Source organism: Harmonia axyridis, chromosome 5, assembly GCF_914767665.1.
Source record: "Harmonia axyridis chromosome 5, icHarAxyr1.1, whole genome shotgun sequence".
NCBI lineage: Eukaryota > Metazoa > Arthropoda > Insecta > Coleoptera > Coccinellidae > Harmonia > Harmonia axyridis.
This window is the reverse complement of record NC_059505.1, coordinates 3056720-3079116: the sequence shown is the minus strand read 5'-3', so window position 1 is coordinate 3079116 and position 22397 is coordinate 3056720. Positions and strand designations below refer to the sequence as shown.

At 38.1% G+C, this 22397-nt stretch overlaps 1 protein-coding gene across 5 annotated transcripts in view; it reads right to left on the bottom strand.

Moving 5' to 3' along the window:
• The window catches only part of LOC123681357 (NAD(+) hydrolase sarm1), a 117702-nt gene that overhangs the window by 40427 nt on the left and 54878 nt on the right, over positions 1 to 22397 (bottom strand). Inside the window, exon 1 of one of the 5 annotated variants that reach the window (XM_045619731.1) lies at positions 2200 to 2413. The exons of the other annotated variants lie outside the window; for them this stretch is intronic. Within the exon in view, the coding sequence (XP_045475687.1) occupies positions 2200 to 2265 (66 nt within the window). The 5' untranslated portion in view covers positions 2266 to 2413. Of the gene's footprint in view, positions 1 to 2199; positions 2414 to 22397 lie in introns of those variants that run through there. 5 annotated transcript variants of the gene reach the window in all.

Sequence of the window (22397 nt, the reverse complement as noted above, 5' to 3'; positions counted from 1 at the left end):
AAACCCATATCTGAATTGAATCGAAGAGTGATTGGTGAGGATTCGCTCTGAATAAATGTCATGTCTTGAGGAATGTTTCAGCGAAGATGAGATACAATACAGATTATATTACTTGAGGAAAATGTAGTAGATAATTATTTTCAACTTGACAGACCGGAAACTTTTAAATTCATGGTAAATAACAAGCAGGCTTTTTTGGATATTTATGTAGGTTTGAAACCAATCAAGAATTGCCATCTACAGATTTCATATTGTTGGATGCAATCCCATTCCTGAATTGCACAATATACTGCTTGGTGCGGTAGGTATGTCTTGAGGAAGATTAAGATTATATTGCTAAAGGCAAGAAAGGTAATATTGAAGTAGAAAAGTTAATATGGAACTCATGATGAACAACAATAAGCTTATTTGGATATTATGTAGGTTTGAAGTTAATCAAGAACTTCCATACAAGAATAGTCAACAGCAGTAGAATTTGCAAGAAAAGAATGGTTAATTTGAATCACAATTCTCATCTCGTAAACAAGGCGTTCTCAGAACCAAACCACATATTACGTCTTCAAATCAGCTTTATGCATACAAAGACTGATGAATAGAATAGAATAGAATAGAATAGAGTTTATTGAGTACAATTACAATTTGATATTTATGATAATTGATGATTTATGATAATTCCATATTTCCTCCGAAATACAGAAGGAGGTAGAGAAGGTTAGAGCCATCAATCAGCCTTCCGATTGGCTTCGAAAAACATCTGTTCGCCGATTGGAAAGACGCCAAACACGATCGACAGATTCAGATTGCATAATTATATCTGCCGGTGCTTTTTAGGAAGACGAGCAACGGCGATAAGAGAATGAAAGATTATTAGGCCAATTGAAAAGTCCCCAGTCTGATGCACACTTGGCGGTGCTAGTATTAAATCCATATGATGTTTAGTCAGTACCAACCTTCAAACGATACGTGTCAAAATTTGACAGCAGTCCGACCATTAGTTAGTGAGATATTGCGTTGTCAGTGTAGCTACTTTTGTTATTTGAAAAAAACATGGAAAAAAGATATTCGTGTGCTTATGAAATATTGCTTTTTGAAGGGAAAAAATACAGTTGAAGCAAAATCTTGGCTTAATGAAAAGTTTTCGGGGTCTGCACCTGGAAAATCAATCATCATTGATTGGTATGCTAAGTTTCAACGTGGTGAAATGAGCACCGAAGACGGCGAACGCAATGGACGCCCAAAAGAGGCTGTCACCGACGAAAAAATCAGAAAAGTTCACAAAATAATGTTGAATGACCGTAAAGTGAAGTTGATCGAGATAGCAGACATTGTGAAGATATCATCTGAACGTGTACATCATATCATTCACGAATATTTGTACATGAGAAAGCGGTGTGCAAATTGGGTGCCGCGCGAGCTCACATTGGATCAAAAGCAATAACGTCTTAATGATTCTGAGCAGTGTTTGAAGCTGTTTAAGTGCAATAAACCTGATTTTTTGCGTCGACATGCGACAAAGGATGAAACATGGTTCCATAATTTCACTCCGAAGTCCAATCGACAGTCAGTTGAGTGGACTGCACACGATGAACCGAATCCAAAGCGGGGAAAACACAACATTCAGCTGGCAAGGTTATGGCATCAGTATTCTGGGATGCGCAAGGTATAATATTCATTGATTACCCCAAAAAGAGCCAGACTATCAACAGCGATTATTATATAGCGTTATTGGATCGTTTAAAGGATGAAATCGTTAAAAAACGGCACCATTTGATGAAAAAAAGGTGCTGTTTCATCAAGACAATGCGCTGTGTCACAAACCAATGAAATCAATGGCAAAATTGCATGAATTGGGCTTCGAATTGCTTCTGCATCCACCATACCATATTCGCTAGATCTGGCCCCCAGCGACTTTTTCCTGTTCTCAGACCTCAAAAGAATGCTCGCTGGAAAGAAATTCAGCGCCAATGAAGAAGTAATCGCCGAAACTGAGGCCTATTTTGAAGCAAAAGACAAATCGTACTACAAAAATGTTATCGAAAAGTTGGAAGATCGCTATAATCGCTGTATCGACCTCGAAGGCAACTATGTTGAATGATAAAATCGGATTTTGCCAAAAAAATGTGTTTTACTACGGTAGACCGGGGACTTTACAATCGGCACAAAAAGACTAATTATCGTCGGCTGGGTTTCCGCACTCACCTCGCTGATCGCGTCCAGCTTCCTCCCTTTGAATCTTGGCATCCGACGATAATAAGGCTCGCACATGGACGAACTCGACTTCTTAATCTTAATCGGTAGCACGTTTCAGTTTCGATCTGTGCCGCACTTTGCCGATCAGCAGCACGGAAACAGTTTCACTGGGCGCTGCCGACATCGATCATGTACCGAACAAGCGTGCCATGACTGACTGGAATCGGACAATCAAGTGTGTTGTGTTTATAACAAGGCCGAGGCTGATGGCGGGCACCCACGTTGATTGAACGTTGATTGAGAGCGGAGGGAATCTAGTCGCCGGCGATACCACCGCTCTAGCCGCCGTTGTTAGAGAAGTAGGCTTGGCCACGGGGAGATATCGGAAGAATTCCGTCAGAAATCGAAGTCGATCGCGTTCGGTTGCGCGAAATCAAGGCGGCCAGGCTGGACGGGTTGTTAATGGGTTTTACGTCACGATGTCACGCACGTCGTAGAGTTGATTCTTTGGCGCTGCGCTTGGTGAGAAATCAAGGACCGTGAATGTCGTCGGCTATGGGTCGATTTGTGATGGTCCAGGTGTCTTCTAGTGATTTATGGAGGCTGATTCTGTTGTGTCATTTATTTGGTCGCACGATTTTTGGTAGAGTGGCGATTGCTTTCTTCGAAGAATTCGGCGAAGGCTTCCTTAAGGCCCCACTCACACAGAGGGTCTGATTGCATACTCTATTCTGTTCTTCTCCATACTCACAACGGGTAAAATCGTCAGTTTTGCATACGATGGCGTCACGTAAAGATTTAATGATGATAGTGGCGTGCTCACTAATAAAAAACAAAGGGCCCAGTCCCCCCTAAAATTTGACATACTAAGGCTAAAAGATTAGCAGATCTATAGTTTCGCTTTACTTTTGGCCACCCCTGTTTTTGAAAGCTGGCGTCGCCACTGCCTACAACTGTAATATCCTCAGAATATCGATGAAGACCTCACACTGAAACGCCTTCCACTTGGAAATTATAGTATATTGTACCACTGGGAAATAATGATAGTATTTATTAGGGCCCCCAGGAGCAAACCATCAAAGCAACACAAATAACTGATATCAGAACACGATAATCTGGCAAAACAAATATCTACTCAAGAAAAGTAAGGTGAGAGTATACTTTCTCGAGCTAAGATACGAGGTGCGCCCTCTTCCAGGGGTTTGGTGTTTCGTCTCGAGATCGTCGGAGGACTCATTAGTTGGGCTATCCAGCGATCTCTGCCTAAGACACAATCTCAAACCATCGTGAGAGGTGACCCTGTTGCAACTCATCGACCCCTTTAAATCCGCCGGGGCCGAAGTAGTGTGGCGCGAAAACCCATAGCGCCATCTGTGAGCAGGATAGTGTGACCAGTGATAACGTACGATAAAGAAGGTGACAGAAAGAGATAGACAAACCAGCGAGTCGATCAGAGAAAGATGGCATATACAGGATGTTAACGAGAGACTCAGGCAAACATGGAGGGAATGGCAGATTACGTTGATAAAATTAAATCCAATAAAATTTCAGACATCTGCAAACACAAAAGTCCCCAGAAAGAAAAAAAATAGGGATGACCACCTAAAAGAAGGGGACAAAGTTGGTTATCCTCTTCTAGTGAATAGTAGCCAAGGCCAAGCAAACTGGAAATTCCCTAGCTAAAAGAGGAAGAAGAAAATATTTACGAACCTTTCCACGTAAGTTGGCAAAAATAACATTCCGAAGTAATAATTATTAATTACCAGTATAGGGAGTAATTATTCAGGACTAATTTATCGAATCGAGATAATGAACGGTTCAGTTGTCAATAATATCGAAATTAGTAATCGTATAATTAATTATCTGCAGCGCAGCGGACACGTTTTTATTTCGACCGGTGAATGTATTCTGTTGCCAGTTATGTTAGGAAATCTCAGACCCTGAATGTCAGCGATGGGTCGATGTGTCTTATTGAAATTTATGGCGGATGATTCAGCTGTGCGATTTATTGGTTCCCACGGTCCTCGCGGAGGTACAATGGTTGTAAACTCCACGTATATTCAACGCAGAGAAATTCCCTGAGAAATATTATTAGATTATACCAACCATAGTTTTCATTGGGTTTTTTTTTGGGTGTGAATCGAATACACGTGTGACCACCTTTAGTTTGTTTGCAAAATGGCGAAAGCGCACACAACAAATCTCAACATGCCAAAAGTGCAATTTTCGCGATGATATTGAGTCTGAAAGATCTGATAGAGATGGCGCACCAAATTATAAAAAGTTATCTATATGGTCAAACATAGGGTCGAGATTAGAAATGAATGAAGAAACAACTTTTATTTTTGAGTCTGGAGTTCCACAAGATACAGTTTTCGGTCTCAATTTATTGATTATTCGTAAAAAAGACCTTTATATGAGATTTCACTAGGATGTCATAACCCAAAAACAAGAAAGAAACTTGGCATAATCTTCCAGGTATGAATCACTCCTTCAATATTTCAAGATCCAAAAAGTTTTTGGATCTTAGTAAGAACAAGCTATCTTGAAATGAACCTCAAGGGGGGCACGTCTACATCACCACGGATAGCCAGACCACGCTGAGATCCCTGGATTCGTACTGCCAGGGGTCTCTGTTGACTTGGGAGTGCCGTAACACCATAAAGCAACTGGCCAGAGGCAATAAAGTGACTCTACTATGAGTACCAGGGCACTGTGGTGTTGAAGGAAAAGAAAAACCAATGAACTTGTAAAAAGTGCATCAAGGTTAATACTTGCTGGACCTGAGCCTTTCTGTGCGCTAGGAAAAGACCAATATGAGGCTGTGGTCCAGCAATAGGAGTTGAATAACAGGATAACCCACTAGACAAACACTCCTGGTCTTACCCAGGACAATAAATTCGTGGTGATTTCACCTACCTATGCCAGATGTCACGAGCTGAGCTTCGGGTGATGGTGGGACTGCTGACAGGGCACTGTCGGTACAAACATCATTTGTACCGTATGGGAAAGTCAGCAGTTGAGATTTGCAGGCTCTGTGGATCAGAAGCAGAAACAGCTGAACACATGGTATTCAAGTGTCCAGAACTGGCTAGCCTAAGAACCATTTATATGCGGAAGCCAGTCCTGGATACCCGTGAGGTAACGGCCAAGGCCTCTAAGGAGGTTGTCAGTTTCATCTACGCCATTGACGACCTCCTTGGGTTTTCATGAATGAGTAGGGTAGAGAACAAAAGATCTACATGGTCGCAGTTCTAGGAAGGCTTACCGAGCCACAACGACCCCAGTTCGAATAATAATAATAAGAACACGTTACACCTCCTCATGTCATGGGTTTCCTTACAGGAGACTGTCATTCAAAAAGGACCTAATCGTCAGACTCTAATGAGTGCAGAGACCAGGAACCTTGTCACAGAGTGTCCTATAATTGCAAGCCAAGGCAGAAATGCTTTGGGCGAGAAATTTGAAGGTGTAAGAATGAATTCTCCTTCCAGAAATTCATGAGTGCAATCCTTAGCCATCCTAGATACTGGAGATCATTAAAACTATGAAAGGTTTTAGAAACTGAAGGTAAATAGTGCAGTTGTGAGAACAGCTTTGATGGGAGGCACAAGAGATCTTTTCGTCGTGAACGAAGATTTTAGTGCGAAGAGACATTGTTTCTACTTCAAATTCGAAGTTTTTATTTCTTATGAATATGAATATCATTTTCTTCTCTGCAAACCACTGACCAGTGAATCTGGGGTATACAAGCAGAATGATCTCGTAGAACTACTTGTCTAAAACGCCAATCTTAACGAACTCTGGTATGGCTAGGTTTGTCAGTGGACTATCTTCCATATTCTTCTGTACACAAAGATGTTTTTTGATAAGCGACAATTCTGATGCTGTCCAAGTCTCTAACTGGTGACGATTTTGATATTTTTTATGCACAAGTTTCCCGTCACACTGAACTAGTAGACGAAGGAGGAATAACCAAATATAGCTGTATCTATAAGAGATGAAATATAGATGAAGACATCATTCCTCCATGGAGTAGCACTTCTTATGTCAGAGGACAGTAGTTCGTTTAGTGGAAGATCTGCTTCTATTGGAGTACCAGAATTACGTTTAATTGAACTTAGGAAAGGAATTTAATCGCTTTGTTTTGTTCTTCATATCAAACCCAATCCAACGCTGTTATCAACGACCATTCTTCAAATCGAAACTTTCAAATCACGAATCCTCCATGACTAACAAGTCAACAATTCCAATAATCACAACCTGTCTCTCTACCTACGTACCTCCCCAAACCCATCATTCTCCCAATAATCCTCCGGCCACCATCGTACCAGACTCTGAGTCACCACTCACTCCATTCATAAAAAAAAAGATCCGAGATGATGCTGCCGAGATTCCGCGGATCTTTAGGTGAACTCCAGGAATTCCAGTGATTCACCAAACAGGTCAAGAGAGACGTGAGTCATGCCATTCATTGATAACGGGGATATGGTAATATGACAACGGATTAAGCGTGGCACAATGACGTGTATGACAACTGCAAACATGGAACTTACGTAACGATTCTAATAGTCGACGATCGTCCAATAGGAAGAGCGGAAGCGAGACGTTTGACAGTATTTTTAGAAACGTGAATCAGACAGCGAGTCCGGTTTATTGGATTTCTGTTTGGAGGTTTAGAAATGTAAACATTAACAATAAACAATTTGGTTAATCGTTTTATTACAATGGGGATCCTGTTTCTAGATGAAAAATCGTGGAATCGTCTTTCATTTTTTGAACGGTCGTTCCAACATGCCGATCTGTCCGTGAACACGATAACTGTCGAACTGAACAAGCTAGAACATGAAATTTTCAGTGTAGGCTTTGATCTAGAATGCCGTTGTTAAGAGAGATCACCATCACGTGGCAGCTCAGTTCAAAACAACAATAATCTAATAATAATCTGTTGATTTGCATTAAAAATTAGCATATCACATGATGAAAACTTCAATTTGGAATATCTATGCTAGATTTAAGTTGAATGTCTTTTGCAAGGAAGGTGCTCTGCGAAGAAACTTGAAAAAAATCCAACTTTAACACACTGTATCTCGAAAACAAAGCATTTGCGGACCCACGTTAATAGGACTTTTTTTTGTGGAAATTATCCATGAAATCTCTCATTTTCCTTTGTACTCCCAATTCAGGAAGAGCCTGTATAATATTAGGCCAATCGAAAAGTCCCCGGTTTGATGCACGGATGGCGGAGCTAATATTAACTCCTATGATTGTGAGTGTAGCTGCTTTTGATATTTGAAAAAATATGGAAAAAAAAATCAGGTGTGGTAATGAAATATTGCGTTTTGAAGGGAAAAAATACAGTTGAAGCAAAATCATGGCATGATAAAGAGTTTCCGAGATCTGCACCAGGAAAATCAACCATGATTGATTGGTTTACTAAGTCTAAACGTGGTGAAATGAGCATTGAAGACGGTGAACGCAGTGGACGCCCAAAAGAGGATGTCACTGAAGAAAAATCAAAAAAGTTCACAAAAGAATTTTGAATAACCGTAAAGTGAAGTTGAACGAGATAGCAGGCATTGTGAAAATATCATCTGAACGTGTACATCATACCATTCACGGAAATTTGTACATGAGAAAGCTGTATGCAAAATGGGTGCCGCGCGAGCTCACAATCGATCAAAAGCAACAACGTGTTAATGATTCTGAGCAGTATTTGAAGGTGTTTAAGTGCAATAACCAGAATTTTAGCGTCGATATGTGACAATGGATGAAACATGGCTACATCATTTCACTCCGGAGTTCAATCGACAGTCAGCTGAGTGGATTGCACACGATGAATCGAATCTAAAGCGAGGTAAAAATGGAAAGGTTATGGCATAATATTCATTGATTACCTTCAAAAGTGCCAGACCATCAACAGCGATTTTTATATAGCGTTATTGGATCGTTTAAAGGAAGAAATCGTTAAAAAACGACCCCATTTGAAGATTAAAATGTGATGTTTCATCAAGACAATGCGTCGGTTCACAAATCAATGAAAACAATGGCAAAATTGCATGAATTGGATTTCGATTTGCTCCTGCATCCACCGCATTCGCCAGATCTGGCCTCCAGCGACTTTTTCCTGTTCTCAGACCTCAAAAGAATGCTAGTTGGCAAGAAATTTAGCGCCTATGAAGAAGTAATCGCCGAAACTGAGGCCTATTTTGAAGCGAAAGACAAATCGTTCTACAAAAATGGTATCGAAAAGTTGAAAGATCGCTATAATCGCTGTATCGCCCTCGAAGCCAACTATGTTGAATAATAAAACGAATTTTGCCAAAAAAACATGTTTTACTATGGTTGACCGGGGACCTTTCAATTGGCCTGTTATAATCAACTATATCAACGTGACCAAGACAGTAAAGGTGTACCCTCCTTTTCGTTGTAAACTTAAATGAAAATTCAATACTGTTGCTTCTCGATTGGACACCTGATGATGATCGCAGCCAATCATTCAGTAAATAACAACATCGATTTTATTGAAAACTCTTAGTCTCCAATCATAATCACAATAAGTTATTTCAAATTGACGATTGTATTGCGTAAACTCAATTAGTTATGAGATGAAAACTCCGACATCTCATCTGAAATAATTGAAAATCCTTCACCCAGATACTCGAAATCACGACCTTAGTTAATTCCACAAATTGAACACGTTTCAGAAACTCATCGTCTTTAATTGAAGAGTTTATGATGTTCCAGAGAGATTCCACGATGGAAACACTGTAGATTTTCAATCATCTCAAAGGATGTTTCAAATCAATGAAAATATCAACCATAGGGATATAAATTCTATAGAAACAGGAGAAGTTGAACTTAGAACTTCTTTGTAGCATGGAGCTATAAACATAAAACAAAACAAATTATAAAAATCCTATAAATCTGGAGAGCTTGGTGGCCAAGGTATATTTTAATTATCTGAAGTTCACATATTATCGTATTTTGATTTTCCGTGTGAGACTGAAATTTTTTATGATTTTTGAATCATGTTATATACATATTTTTGAATAGGAAAAAGAGCGATTTTATGTGTTATAGAAATTTTCATGTTTTACATTTAAAGAAAACGCAAGATTGTATTTTTTGTCTCATGTTAATATTAGGCCAAAAAAATTGCCTGAATTGGGCTTCGAATTGCTTCTGCATCCACCGTATTCGCCAGGTCTGGCCCCTAGTGACTTTTTCCTGTTCTCAGACCTCAAAAGAATGGTTGCTTGAAATAAATTTATCGCTAATGAAGAAGTAATCGCCGAAACTGAGGTCCATTTTGAAGCGAAAGACAAATCGTACAACAAAAATGGTATCGAAAAGTTGGAAGATCGCTATAATTGCTGTATCCCCTCGAAGGCAACTATGTTGAATAATAAAATCGAATTTTTTCAAAAAAATGTGTTTTACTATGGTAGACCGGGGTCTTTTCAATTGGCTTGTTTAGCACCAGTAAAAAATAAGTTATGAGAGTTTTTCATTTCACGCCATTTTCCAATTTTGTATTATAGCTTGAAAACAGTTGATTTATGACGTTGCGGTTTCCACCAAATTAAGTCTCTCAGAAATAGGGCCCGAAAATGTGACATTCATTCCTATCTATCTCAAAGGGATTCTAATATCTCAATACTAGACAACGAATTCAGAAAACCCGATAAAAAATCAAGTATAATAAATAAAATGGCTGATATTTGGTGATGAATGAAGAAAAAATACAGAAAGAAAAAGAAGTACAATTTCTTATTATGTAATAATATCATACGATATTAATTATCTATCTGCCTAATGTATCAGCAAAAATGCCATCAACATAACCATTGTCAAGCAGAAGATTTCCACGATATTATGTAGGAATCATAATCGAAAGCAACCTAAGGAGAATGCATGTCATCGAGGGAGAGTAGCGATATACCGGTTTCACCCTTGTTATGGATCATCAGTACCGCATAACCAACCCAAGATGACAAACAAGCGAAATAGTAGGCACCTTATTGAACGCTGAAATGAAGTTCTTGTTGGAAAACCCAATATAATCTTCTATTATCTTTCCATTCGATTCATAAAATGATAATATCCTCTTCAATATTCCGAAGCCATCAGCTATCTTATTATGAACATCCGCCTCAAAGGCGCCTATATCTATTTATCATCATCACCTTTGTTACCTTTACGCGCGTGGTAAATAGTAGGTAGAGACACAGTCACATTCGAAATGATCTTCTATTGCAGCTCCGAAAGGAAGCGATCTATTTGAATAACCGCAAGATAATAAACTCCATAATAGCGCGTGTGATTGATGTATTCAAGGAATTTATGGCACATTAAATATCCAAGGTAAGACAAAAAGTGGTTACCATCGATACTTCTCGCTTCAACGCGATAATTATAGTGTTTCTTTCTGGCCATAAAAAATAATTCCAATGAATGCTTGGGAGAAAAGCATTACGCTACCAGGTATGAAATTTACTTGTCTGGACACCTCAAGTACCTAATCAGGCATTAATTACAAGTGATTAATGCAGTAGAGTAAAGTTATGATTTAGAATTTTTTGGATTTCAAGAAAACTTTGCAAATTTTTGGGTTTATAATATCTTTTAGCTTGTTGGTATAACTACCATGTCAAATGAGTTCCGAAAATTGTCCAGTGAAACCTCAAAGTAAAAAACATAGATAGGAGGAGCATATGTCATTTTCAGTAAGCAAATTTTGTCCCCAACATGAACTATCAAATTTGACATGAGGTGCGCGGAAATGAAAACATATCAGTGATACGATATTTCACTCAATTCGCTAGTTTCTCCACAAAGAACGCACTTCTTATATCACATAGTGAATCAACGTTTCATATTAACTCAAAATTATTGAAATGAATACCTAAATATATCAGAAATTCAGAAAACAAACTTCAAGCGCGCCAAACGACGTGAAACAACGGATGACACTAGGAGAGCAAAAGTTGCCAAACCTTGGATTTCAGCAGGTAGATACAGAAAATAATAAATATTCTGCTTATTATAAATTCGACAATTAGGAAAAATATCGGACTCCAAATATTCAAATTTGCATGTTTAATCGAGAATCACTCAAATAAATATATTTCAATCAATATAATATACATTCATAATGATAAAGTAAAATTGTGGATTTGAAAATATATCACAATCCGACAACGTAATCTAACCATAATGGGGACATGTATAAATTGCGTATACTCCCTCTTTCTATGTTCATTACTCTATGGGTGAAACAAAATTGTAGAATGTGCAACAAATAAATAATAAAAAGCTTATATTTCACAGGAATAGACGGCGCAGGTTTATATGTAAAATTTGCATTCGCATTAGCGAAATTCACTCGCGAAAGTCAATCGGGCAAAACTTACTCGCTTCGAGTGAAATTTCGCACTACTGAAAACAAAGAGCAATTCAGCACGGAAAACGGAGCGAGTGGAGCGAGCACCCAAGCGAGCTGCCTTCAGTTCTAGTTTCTGGACAAATAGGAAATCTAAGTTCACAACTATTTTCCTTCCACGTATCTTCGTCTTCATTTCGATCAAAATAATTGAATTTTTTTGAATTCCACAAGAATCTTCGGTATTGTAGAGCTGCAAGCACTCTTCTTGGTTTATCCTTAGCGCAACTAAGACGACCACGTTTACACTTAGCGAATCTCGATGATCGAAGCCCTTTGATGCGCTCTGACTCGATTGATCTTTGGCGCGAAATTATTTCGCGAGGGAATTGCGCTTAGTATAAACGCAGCTTTGGATTCTTCATTTTCATCCACGTCAACACAAATAATACTCGTTTGTTCGATGCTTTCGACTAAGATCTCCACAATACGGAAACCAAGTGAAATACTGACATTCCCTGTTAAATCCAAGAAGGCTGGTCCCTTCTATAGTCACTAGTTTTATCCTTCAACTTTTACAAAAGTAGAGTGGGCACTCCAAAAATTATACATCTTACTTTCAATTCAGTATGGTTTTATCTCGGGTTTTATCAATCTAGAAAAATTTTTGAATAGATGTTTTTCAACGCGTTGTGGAAAATTTTGCATCAATAGCGGCATCAGAACAATAGAAAATTCAAACAGTATATTGAAAAGAATGAGGAAAGTAGTACAGTTCTCTGTAGTCTCCGTGGTTGGGTCTGATTTCCATGATATAGAATGATATATTCTGATACCAAATTTGAACCCTGATAGAGAGGTGATTCTTTCTGGAAAGTGTGTTGTTTGAAAGAGGAGTAATACAAGATGACCGAGGAATTAAAAAAAAAATAGAAATAAATAAATAAAACACAAAGTGTTAAGTTAGAGAAGAAAGACTGCATTTCTAATAAATTTTAGAAATATATGTACAATAAATTCTCGAAAGTAATAGCTTCGCTGTTTATTGATTTGTAACGCATGCTCTGGTTAAGTGTACCAACAATTCAGAAAGGAACTTTTGGACTCTTGCCAATGCATCCTAATAAATAATCAAACTTGGGAGGGCAAATAACGAGAATGATTTATTTCTTCGTACTCACTCGAAATACATTCCACTGCTTTTTTAGTACTTGTTCACGAATACTAACTTCGACTCTTGTTCTCATTGTTACTTCACTATAGAGTTACTGACCTAGGTACTGAAATTATTCTGAAGCTTCCTACGCTTATATCTTGATATTATGTCGGAGTAAAAACCTATTCGGGGGTTTTATTGCGTATGGACAAATCTTCCTGAACGAAATCTATTTTTGACCAAATTATGTATTTATGGACTGTAAGTACTGAGTTATTCTGATTCATATATCGGTATCTCCATTGTGGTTTCCGACTATTCTTACGAGTGGAACATGGGAATCCAGGAAGGAAGGAGACCTTATGAGTAAGAATTCAACATCCTTGACCTAAAACTATCAAGAGCAGTTTTGAATTGGGAACTTATAACAACACTTTTCAAAAATCAGGAAAAAATCAAATTTGAAATAATCATATTCACACATATTGTCTGCGCACAATCATGAAATTTCGAAGCTGTAAAGCTATTGTGGTACTGAATAACATTTCTCTTAATGCAAGACTCTAGCCACTTTAGTTTTGGAGTGAAAAATGCCAAGAGATTGGATGATTCAGTTGATACAAGAACTGAAGCCAGCTTAGAACATAGTAGGCCAATTGAAAAGTCCCCGGTCTGATGCACAGATTGCGGTGCTAGTATTAAATCCATATGATTTTTAGTTATGACCAACCTTCAAACGATACGTGTCAAAATTTGACAGCAGTCCGACCATTAGTTTGTGAGATATTGCGTTGTGAGTGTACCGTACCTACTTTTGTTCTTTGAAAGAAGATGGGAAAAAAATGTCGTGTACTGATAAAATATTGCTTTTTGAAGGGAAAAAATACAGTTGAAGCAAAATCTTGGTTTGATAAAGTTTCCGGGGTCTGCACCAGGAAAATCAACCATCATTGATTGGTATGCTGAGTTTAAACGTGGTGAAATAAGCACCGAAGATGGCAAACGCAGTGGACGCCGAAAATAGGATGTCACCGACGAAAGAATCAAAAAAGTTCACGAAATAATTTTGAATGAGGGTAAAGTGGAGGTTATCGAGATTGTAGACATTGTGAAGATATCAGCTGAACATGTACATCATATTATTCACGAATACTTGTACATGAGAAAGCTGTGTGCAAAATGGGTTCCGCGCGAGCCCACAATTAATCAAAAGCAATAACGTGTTAATGATTCTGAGCAGTGTTTGAAGCTGTGTAAGTGCAATGAACCTAAATTTTTGCGTCGATATGTGTCAATGGATGAAAGAAACATGGCTCTATTATTTCACTCCGGAGTCCAATCGATAGTCAGCTGAGTGGACTGCACATGATGAACTGAACCCAAAGCGAGGAAAAACACAACAGTCAGCTGGCAAGATTTTGGCATCAGTATTCTGGGATGCGCAAGGTATAATATTCATTGATCACCTCCAAAATTACCAGACCATCAACAGCTATTATTATATAGCGTTATTGGATCGTTTAAGGGATGAAACATGAAACCGTTAAAAAACGGCCCTATTTGAAGAAAAAAAGGTGCCGTTTCATCAAGACAATGCGCCGTGTCACAAATCAATGAAAACAATGGCACAACTTCATGAATTGGGCATCGAATTGCTTCTGCATCCACCGTATTCGCCAGATCTGACCCCTAGCGACTTTTTCCGGTTAGCAGACCTCAAAAGAATGCTCGCTGGAAAGAAATTCAGCGCCAATGAAGAAGTAATCGCCGAAACTGAGGCCTATTTTGAAGCGAAAGACAAATCGTTCTACAAAAATGGTATCGAAAAGTTGGAAGATCGCTATAATCGCTGTACCTATCGCCCTCGAAGGCAACTATGTTGAATAATAAAATCGAATTTTGCCAAAAAAATGTGTTTTACTATGGAAGACCAGCGACTTTTCAATTGGCCTGTTAGGGGTAGAGACAAAAATCTCAACGAAGTTCTTGTTCATTTTCTCTTGGACCTTTGGGCTATTATTTTTTTGAATTGTAACTTGATTCTCTGATAATATAACTGTTCAGATGCCCTTTCCTTTTTTGTTATATACAAGGGTGAACAAAAAATATGAAAAGTAAGCTCTCATTCAAAAGGATGTTTCGAATAAAACCTTTTTTTTTTGTTTTTGTCGTTTTTGTTGTAGATTAAAAAAACAAATTAACTGAGGACGATATCTGAACACTTATGTTCCCAAGGAATCAAGCTAGAATTCAACAAAAATAATTGCTAAAATCAGACAAAGGGTTTAATATGTTTAATAATAACAAAAATGTGTTTTACTATGGTAGACCGGGGACTTTCCAATTGGCCTGTTAATGCTGCTGAACACCCCGAATGATGCCATCCTTTTGATGGAGAGCACAACACAAGTTGGTACTTAGGTGCGTTCTACCTCACATGAAGGGTAAATAATTGCAGATCAAATGAATTTGTATTTATTGTGAGGGAAATAAAATTTGATTTGATTTGTATCTAAACACATAATTCTCTGCACATAAAATCAAATCAACGCTATTGGTTCATAGGTAATATTCTGTTTTCTGTCGGACAGTGTACGTAAAACTAAATAATTGGTAATTCGATTCCATCGAGTTATCAAACCTGGAGATAAGTCAGTCTGAGAATTATCAAGAATAGAGTTACATTACCTGCCTACCTTTGGCTTGTGCCATGCACTGGTAAGCGAGAAAAGCAAGCTCGAAAAAGCTTATCCGACAGAAAAGTGGCGAAGCGATCGCAGCAAAAAGTGTTGAAATCGGAGATCTCGTGGAGACGAGGGTCAAGGAATCTTCTGCATATCGAAATGGCGTATTTAGGGATCGGGTAGATGAACTGGAAGGCGGTGTAGACCGATTGTCATCGAACATGGATAACCTAAATAGAACAGTGCTGAATCAGCACTAGATTCTAATGACTATCGGTTTTCATGTTTGAAACACGAAACAGTTGTTTCGTTACTGACTGACAAGTTCTATCTCAAATTCGATACTGGTCGATGGTATATTTTTTTAATGGAGAGAAACATGAGTATGAACACCTCGACAGATGCTCGTATGGATATACTTTTCATCCCGACTGTCTGAACATTTTTAATAGACAAAAAATTGCGATATCAATGAAAAACCTTGAATTTTAGCATTAAGGAAGGCCGCTTGAAGACAATTTCAGAGTTTTTTGTCCTCTGTATGGCTGTATGGCATTTCTCATTTATTAGGTATACAACTTTGCATCCGCCGTTTTGCAATAAATGGCTGTAGCGGTAAGTGGTAGTCGAAATAAATAGATCGTAGATGTCAAAAAATAAGATTAGGTATTTGTAAACATAACGCCATCTAAATATTTGTCGATTTGTGTCTGCAACATAAAGTTATTCTCGATTAAAAATGTCAGCTTATGAGCCAAATTCTCGTCATTTGCGAAAGGTTCTAATTTTCTGCTTTAATATGGAGAAATCTGCGGCTGAGGCTCATCGAATTCTCGCTAATACCAAAGGTGAGGCTGCTATTAGTGAAACAACGTGCCTAGAGTGGTTTCAACGCTTCAAGAACGGTGATTTTGACGTCGAAGACCAGAAAACCAGTGGAAGAGAGAAGTTATTCGGAGATGCAGAATTGGACGCATCACTTAATCAAGACTCGTATCAAATGCAACAAGAATTGGCAGGATCATTGGAAGTAACGCTACAAGCCATTTCAAAATGCCTGAAAGTCAGGGGAATGATTCAAGAACGACGAAATTGGGTGCCATACATGTTGAAGCCGAGATATGTTGAACGGCGTTTATTTGCTTGTGAACAGTTGCTTGCAAGGCAAAGACGAAAGGGATTTCTGCATCGCACTATGTGTGTGACTGGAGACGAAAATGGGTTCATTACGATAATCCCAAAGGCAGAAATTCATGGGGATATCCCGGCCATGCTTCCACTTCGATGGCCCAACCGAATATTCACGGTTCCAAGGTCATGCTCAGTATTGGGTGGGACCAGCTCGGCCTAGTATATTATGAGTTGTTAAAACCGACTGAAACAATCACAGGCGATCGTTATCGAACGCAATTAATGCGGTCGCATTACAACAAGAGACATAATGAAGTGATTTTACAGCATGACAATGCTCGACTCCATGTTGCGAAAGTGGTCAAGACATACTTGGAAACGTTGAAATGGGAAGTCTTACCCCACCTGCCGTATTCTCCAGACGTTGCTCCCTCGGACTATCACTTGTTTCGATCAATGGCTCACGGCCTTGCTGACCAGCACTTAAGAAGTAAAACATTGGATCGATTCGTGGATCGCTTCAAAAGATACCAGTTTTTTCAAAGCGGGATATGTTCACTGCCCCAAAGATGGGAGAAAGTAGTGGCCAGCGATGAACAATACTTTGAATCATAAATGTGTTACCATTTTTTTAGAATATAGCCTCGAATTTCGGAAAAACGGCGGAAAAGGAGTTGTACGCCTATGTAGTTTCTTACTAGGTTCGTTTTTATACCTATACAATATTGAGAACAATAAGACTGAAGAGGAAAAATTGTATCGAATATAAAAAAATTCGGTAACATACCTATCTCTTTTTGCTTATTTATTGATTCGATTCATTAACTATTTCATTGAATTGTATAATTTTAGATAATTTCGGATTTTCCTTTGGTTCTTTTGGCAGTTGAAATTGTATTTCTAGAGCCTAGGCAGATAAAAACTCATAAAACAAATAGATACATACGAATGTGAAAGTTTTACACAATATTGTAATAATCTGACATTCAAACATCAAATGAATGATCTTCAAGTGCAACGAAGCAACCCAGAAAAATTTCAACGACGCGACGTAATTCAGTGGAAGGTTATCGAATGATATCCATATAATTGTTCTCACGTCGTTTTCAGCTATTGTTGTTAATAATTGGCATGAATTATTTCGTTATTATCTTCGTTCTTCCGACATTTCGATTCGCACTCACAAGGATTATCGCCGTTATGTTTGTATTCTTTCCAGCAACAAGATAAGCTCCGTTCCTCGTATATATTATTTCGATATCGATATTTACTGATAAAAAGGCTTGCGTTGAACGCTGTGGGAAAGAGCTCATTGTTTTTGAATATATATCGAAGACGGTCGATTATTTCAGACGATTTCACGCCATCGACACGAGCTACGGCACTACGTTTTGTGTGATATGAATCGAGCCTTTATTTGATTTATCCTGGTTGTTATCGGCCCAGCTGTAATTCGGTGAAAGAATTCCGATAATGTTTAACTATCTCGAACTTCGAGTTCTTGGTGTGACTATGGTTTTTATTTCATTTGGCACCAGTGTTTCGATTCTGAGGCTTCATACTGCAACGATTTTGCACGCTTCAATTCATGTTACGCTACTAGAATTTATCGATTCGTCGTGTGTGATTGGTCGCCGATGAAGCACCAACGGATGAGCGTATCTAAAGAAAGAAAAAGATAGAATTTCTGAAAGATTTCCAATGATTATTGAGACTTCAGGAAAGATACGTACCTTGTTTTAGATCCAAGCCATTACTAGTTTAATTTGAGATTTAGAATTCAATTCATCGGCGAGAATAGTGTCGGAATTCTCGAACCTCCCGTGAGATTCGAACAACAGAAGCTCTCTTGGGATTGAAAAATATCAAGTACGACCTTCCTTGGGATTAAAAAATAAAAATCTCCATTGGAATTGACATATCGTAAAAAAAAATACTTCCTTGAGATTTTATTGAATTTGTAAAAACCTGGGTAGGAATTTTATTGCAAAATAAGCCAAAACACCCCTAAAAATCAGTCTTAGAGTCTCATGGGCAATTGTAACGTTACAATATTTTTCTCGAATTAAAACCAGACAAGTACGGAGGGACATTAGAAGTAAAGACATAAGGAATGATTCATCAACTTGGTTCTTGTTTTCATGCTTTTTCACCTCAGAGTAATAACAATAGATAGAGGGAGCATATGTCATTTTCAGTAAGTAAATTTTGTCCCCAACATAAACTATCAAATTTGACATGAAGCGCGCAGAAACGAAAACATATCAGCACTTCTTATGTCCCATAATGAATCAACGTGTTATTATATTAACCCAAAATATATTGAAATAAATACCTCAATATATCAAAAATTTAGAAACAAACTTCAAGCGCGCTAAACGACGTGAAACAACCGATGACACTAGGAGAGCAAAAGTTGCCAAACTTTCATTTCAATGAAAGCATATCAATGATACGATATTTCATTCAATTCGGGAGTTTCTCCACAAAGAACGCACTTTGTATGTCCCATAGTGAATCAACGTTTCATATTAACTCAAAATATATTGAAATACTTACCTAAAGATATCAGAAATTCAAAACAAACTCCAAGCGCGTCAAACAACGTGAAACAACCAATGACACAAGGAGAGCAAAAGTTGCTAAAGCTGACGCTGTGATAAAATATTCTCTTGTCGGCAAATCAGCTTTATACCTTATTATATGCACAAATATTTTCAAGTTTCAAAACGATCATATTTCGTATTTCAGCGTTTCGATAAATAAAAACAGCGTTTAGGATATAGAATTCAATCTCTATGCGCAACAGATAGATCCAGTGTTGCCTTCGTAAATCCTTAAGTTGGCCTGAAATTTTTAATATTAATAAAATTTTTGCAAGCATGAATTAATGAATGAATGTTGACGTTTCTATGCTGATCGAAGAGGGTTTGGTCCTGGCACCCCCTGTTGCTACGTCCCTGGTGAACAACCTTCTAAATGAGGAGTAGAGGGGTTTAAATCTTTAAACCATTAAACTTTTAAATCAACAACATGACCCAATTGTTATGTCTCTCAAAGCTACCATTCTTCAAATCAGTTTGAAGGTGGATGACAATGAACCACAGTCATCATGGATGGTGTAAAAATGATCAGAGGCTTGAATGCGGAAATATAGTGTATGCATGCCTATGCATAAACGTTTTTCTATTTTGCAAACCACTTGTGAGATATTTCATGTGAGTAGTTAGTTTTCTTCAGGATCTTTCTTGACACTTCTGGTAGCCCTCACTTGACCAGTTGATCTTTTCGTTTCTCTATCTTCGCCTTACCACAATACTAACATTGCAGTGCAGTAAATATTGTGGTCAAATTTGCGATAGGACAAACCAACATCTAGATAAGCATTCATTCTGTCTGTTACCAAATTGGTAATAATTTTATGTCTTTGAAATCGGAGCTACATCAATCTCTAAAACTATAGCTAGATATCTATTCCCATCAATCAATCAACGTGTTATGTTTACAAATAAATGAGCATGTTGCCGGAAAATCCAGTTGATGTGATTATTCTATCTGAGTGTAACATAGTCTACCTGAGTATATTTTGACCAGTAAAAGTATATCATAAGATGAAGTTTAAGTTTAAAGACCATAAGATTGTGGCTATGGTACGGGAAGAAAACTCAAAATGGTTTGGCCAAATTATGATATGATCTGCTTCACCTGCCAGAAGATGATGCAGATAACCAACACTTTTAGAAACATAGCTAGCTCATTGATCTACCTGGCTGGTAAATCAATATAATTGTTATATCAATAGCAAGTAGTTGATAGATCAATTGACAAACTCGATAGAATTAATTAGAGTTATGAACTCTTCTGTATTCTCCACGTCAATCTGAAGAGAATTGTGATAGATATTCAAAATTTATCCGATCGAAGTTATCCAACTGTGCATCAATTCAAGACGACCTGAATTCATCATTCGCTGGGAGAATCACAGCAACCCAGTTACAGATGTTCACTCCTCAATGTCATAATTATATATCAACTAGTTCATGCAGTTTCCTTAATTTTCAACAAACAATAAACCTTGAGACGTTTGATGACAATAGAACATCTCTCGTTTAACCTTTTGCAGTTGAACTAGCCGGCGGTGGTACAATAGAGGAGTACGTTTTGAAATAGCTCGATAAAAAAGGAATTGTTTGACATCGGTTATGCTTCCTTTAGCGTCGATGTGGGAAAATCTAAGCGGATGTGCCGAATATTAAGTCTCCAAGGTTACGTTGGAAGATGTTGACAAGCATCGAAAGCAATTCACTGTAGGGCGGGTTTATTGGAGATCACACTGGCATGGGACAAATATGGCACGAATGGAATCACATGTGTTGCTGGTGAAATATGTTGTATCTAACTTGCATGTTAGTTTCATTGGATTTTCAGTTTTTTTTAATTACCTAGGTAATAGCAGTTTAGATAGGTAAGTATATTCAACAGGTTTGCAAATGAGTGACAGAACAAATAAAAGGTTTCATTTTGAATAGCCTCTATATATGACGGGTGTTTTTTTTCGAGGTATATAACTTTAAGTTGGCATTACTGTTCAAGATGGCGACCGATTTAACAGCTGTCAAGTGATTTATTCTCAGTTTGGTTCGGCAATTCATCATGGATAGACTCACGCCTGAACAACGCTTGCAAATAGTGCAATTTTATTTCGAAAATAATGGTTCTGTGCGGAATACGAATCGCGCACTACGTCCATTTTATTTTGTTTAGCGATGGAGCGCACTTCTGGTTGAATGACTACGTCAACAAACAAAACTGCCGCATTTGGAGTGAAGCTAATCCTCAAGTGTATGTCGAAACACCGTTACATCCAGAAAAACTGACTGTTTGGTGCGCTTTATAGGCTGGTGGAATCATTGGTCCGTACTTCTTCAAAAACGATGATGGCCAGAACGTTACAGTCAATGGTGATCGGTATAGAGCCATGATTACTAACTTTTTCATTCCTGAATTGAAAAACCATGATGTCCAGGAGCTGTGGTTCCAACAAGACGGCGTAACATGTCACACAGCTCGTGCCACAATCGATTTATTGAAAGATACGTTTGGTGACCGCCTAATTTCACGTTTTGAACCTGTGAATTGGCCTTCAAGATCTTGTGATTTAACACCGCTGTGGGGCTATGTGAAGTCATTGGTCTATGCGGGTAAGCCACAAACCCTTGACCATTTGGAAGACAACATTCGCCGTGTTATTGCCGATATACGGCCACAAATGTTGGAAAAAGTCATCGAAAATTGGACGTCCAGATTGGACTACATCCGAGCCAGCCGTGGCGGTCATATGCCAGAAATCATATTTAAAATGTAATGCCACAAGATTATCTTGCGGATAAATAAAATTCATGTCAATCGAATAATCCATCGTTGTTTTATTGCAATTTAAATTTCTATAGCTCTAAAAAAACACCATTTATTTGGGCAGCTGTTACATTTGAAAGCTTTCATATTTGGCCATTCGACATGAAAAAAAATACGTGATTATTTAAAACGAAACTACACACGCTTTAGTAGCGCATTGAAATTGTTGAAATTCAGGAAAAAAACGGTGAAAATTCGTTCGTAAAACTAAAGCACTTTTGAATGATCGTGGAGCACATTTTCGACCGGCTATAGTGGAACTGGAGGAACAATTTAAGATGTTGGAACAAGTTAGTGATTGTGAAGAACCAAGAAAAACTAAGAATATTGCTGCTGTAGCCGGTTGTGCAGACGAAAACCCAGGTTTGTCGAATCCTCGTCGATCTTGGGAATTAGACATTCCACAAACAACATTGCACCGTATTTTGCATAAAGA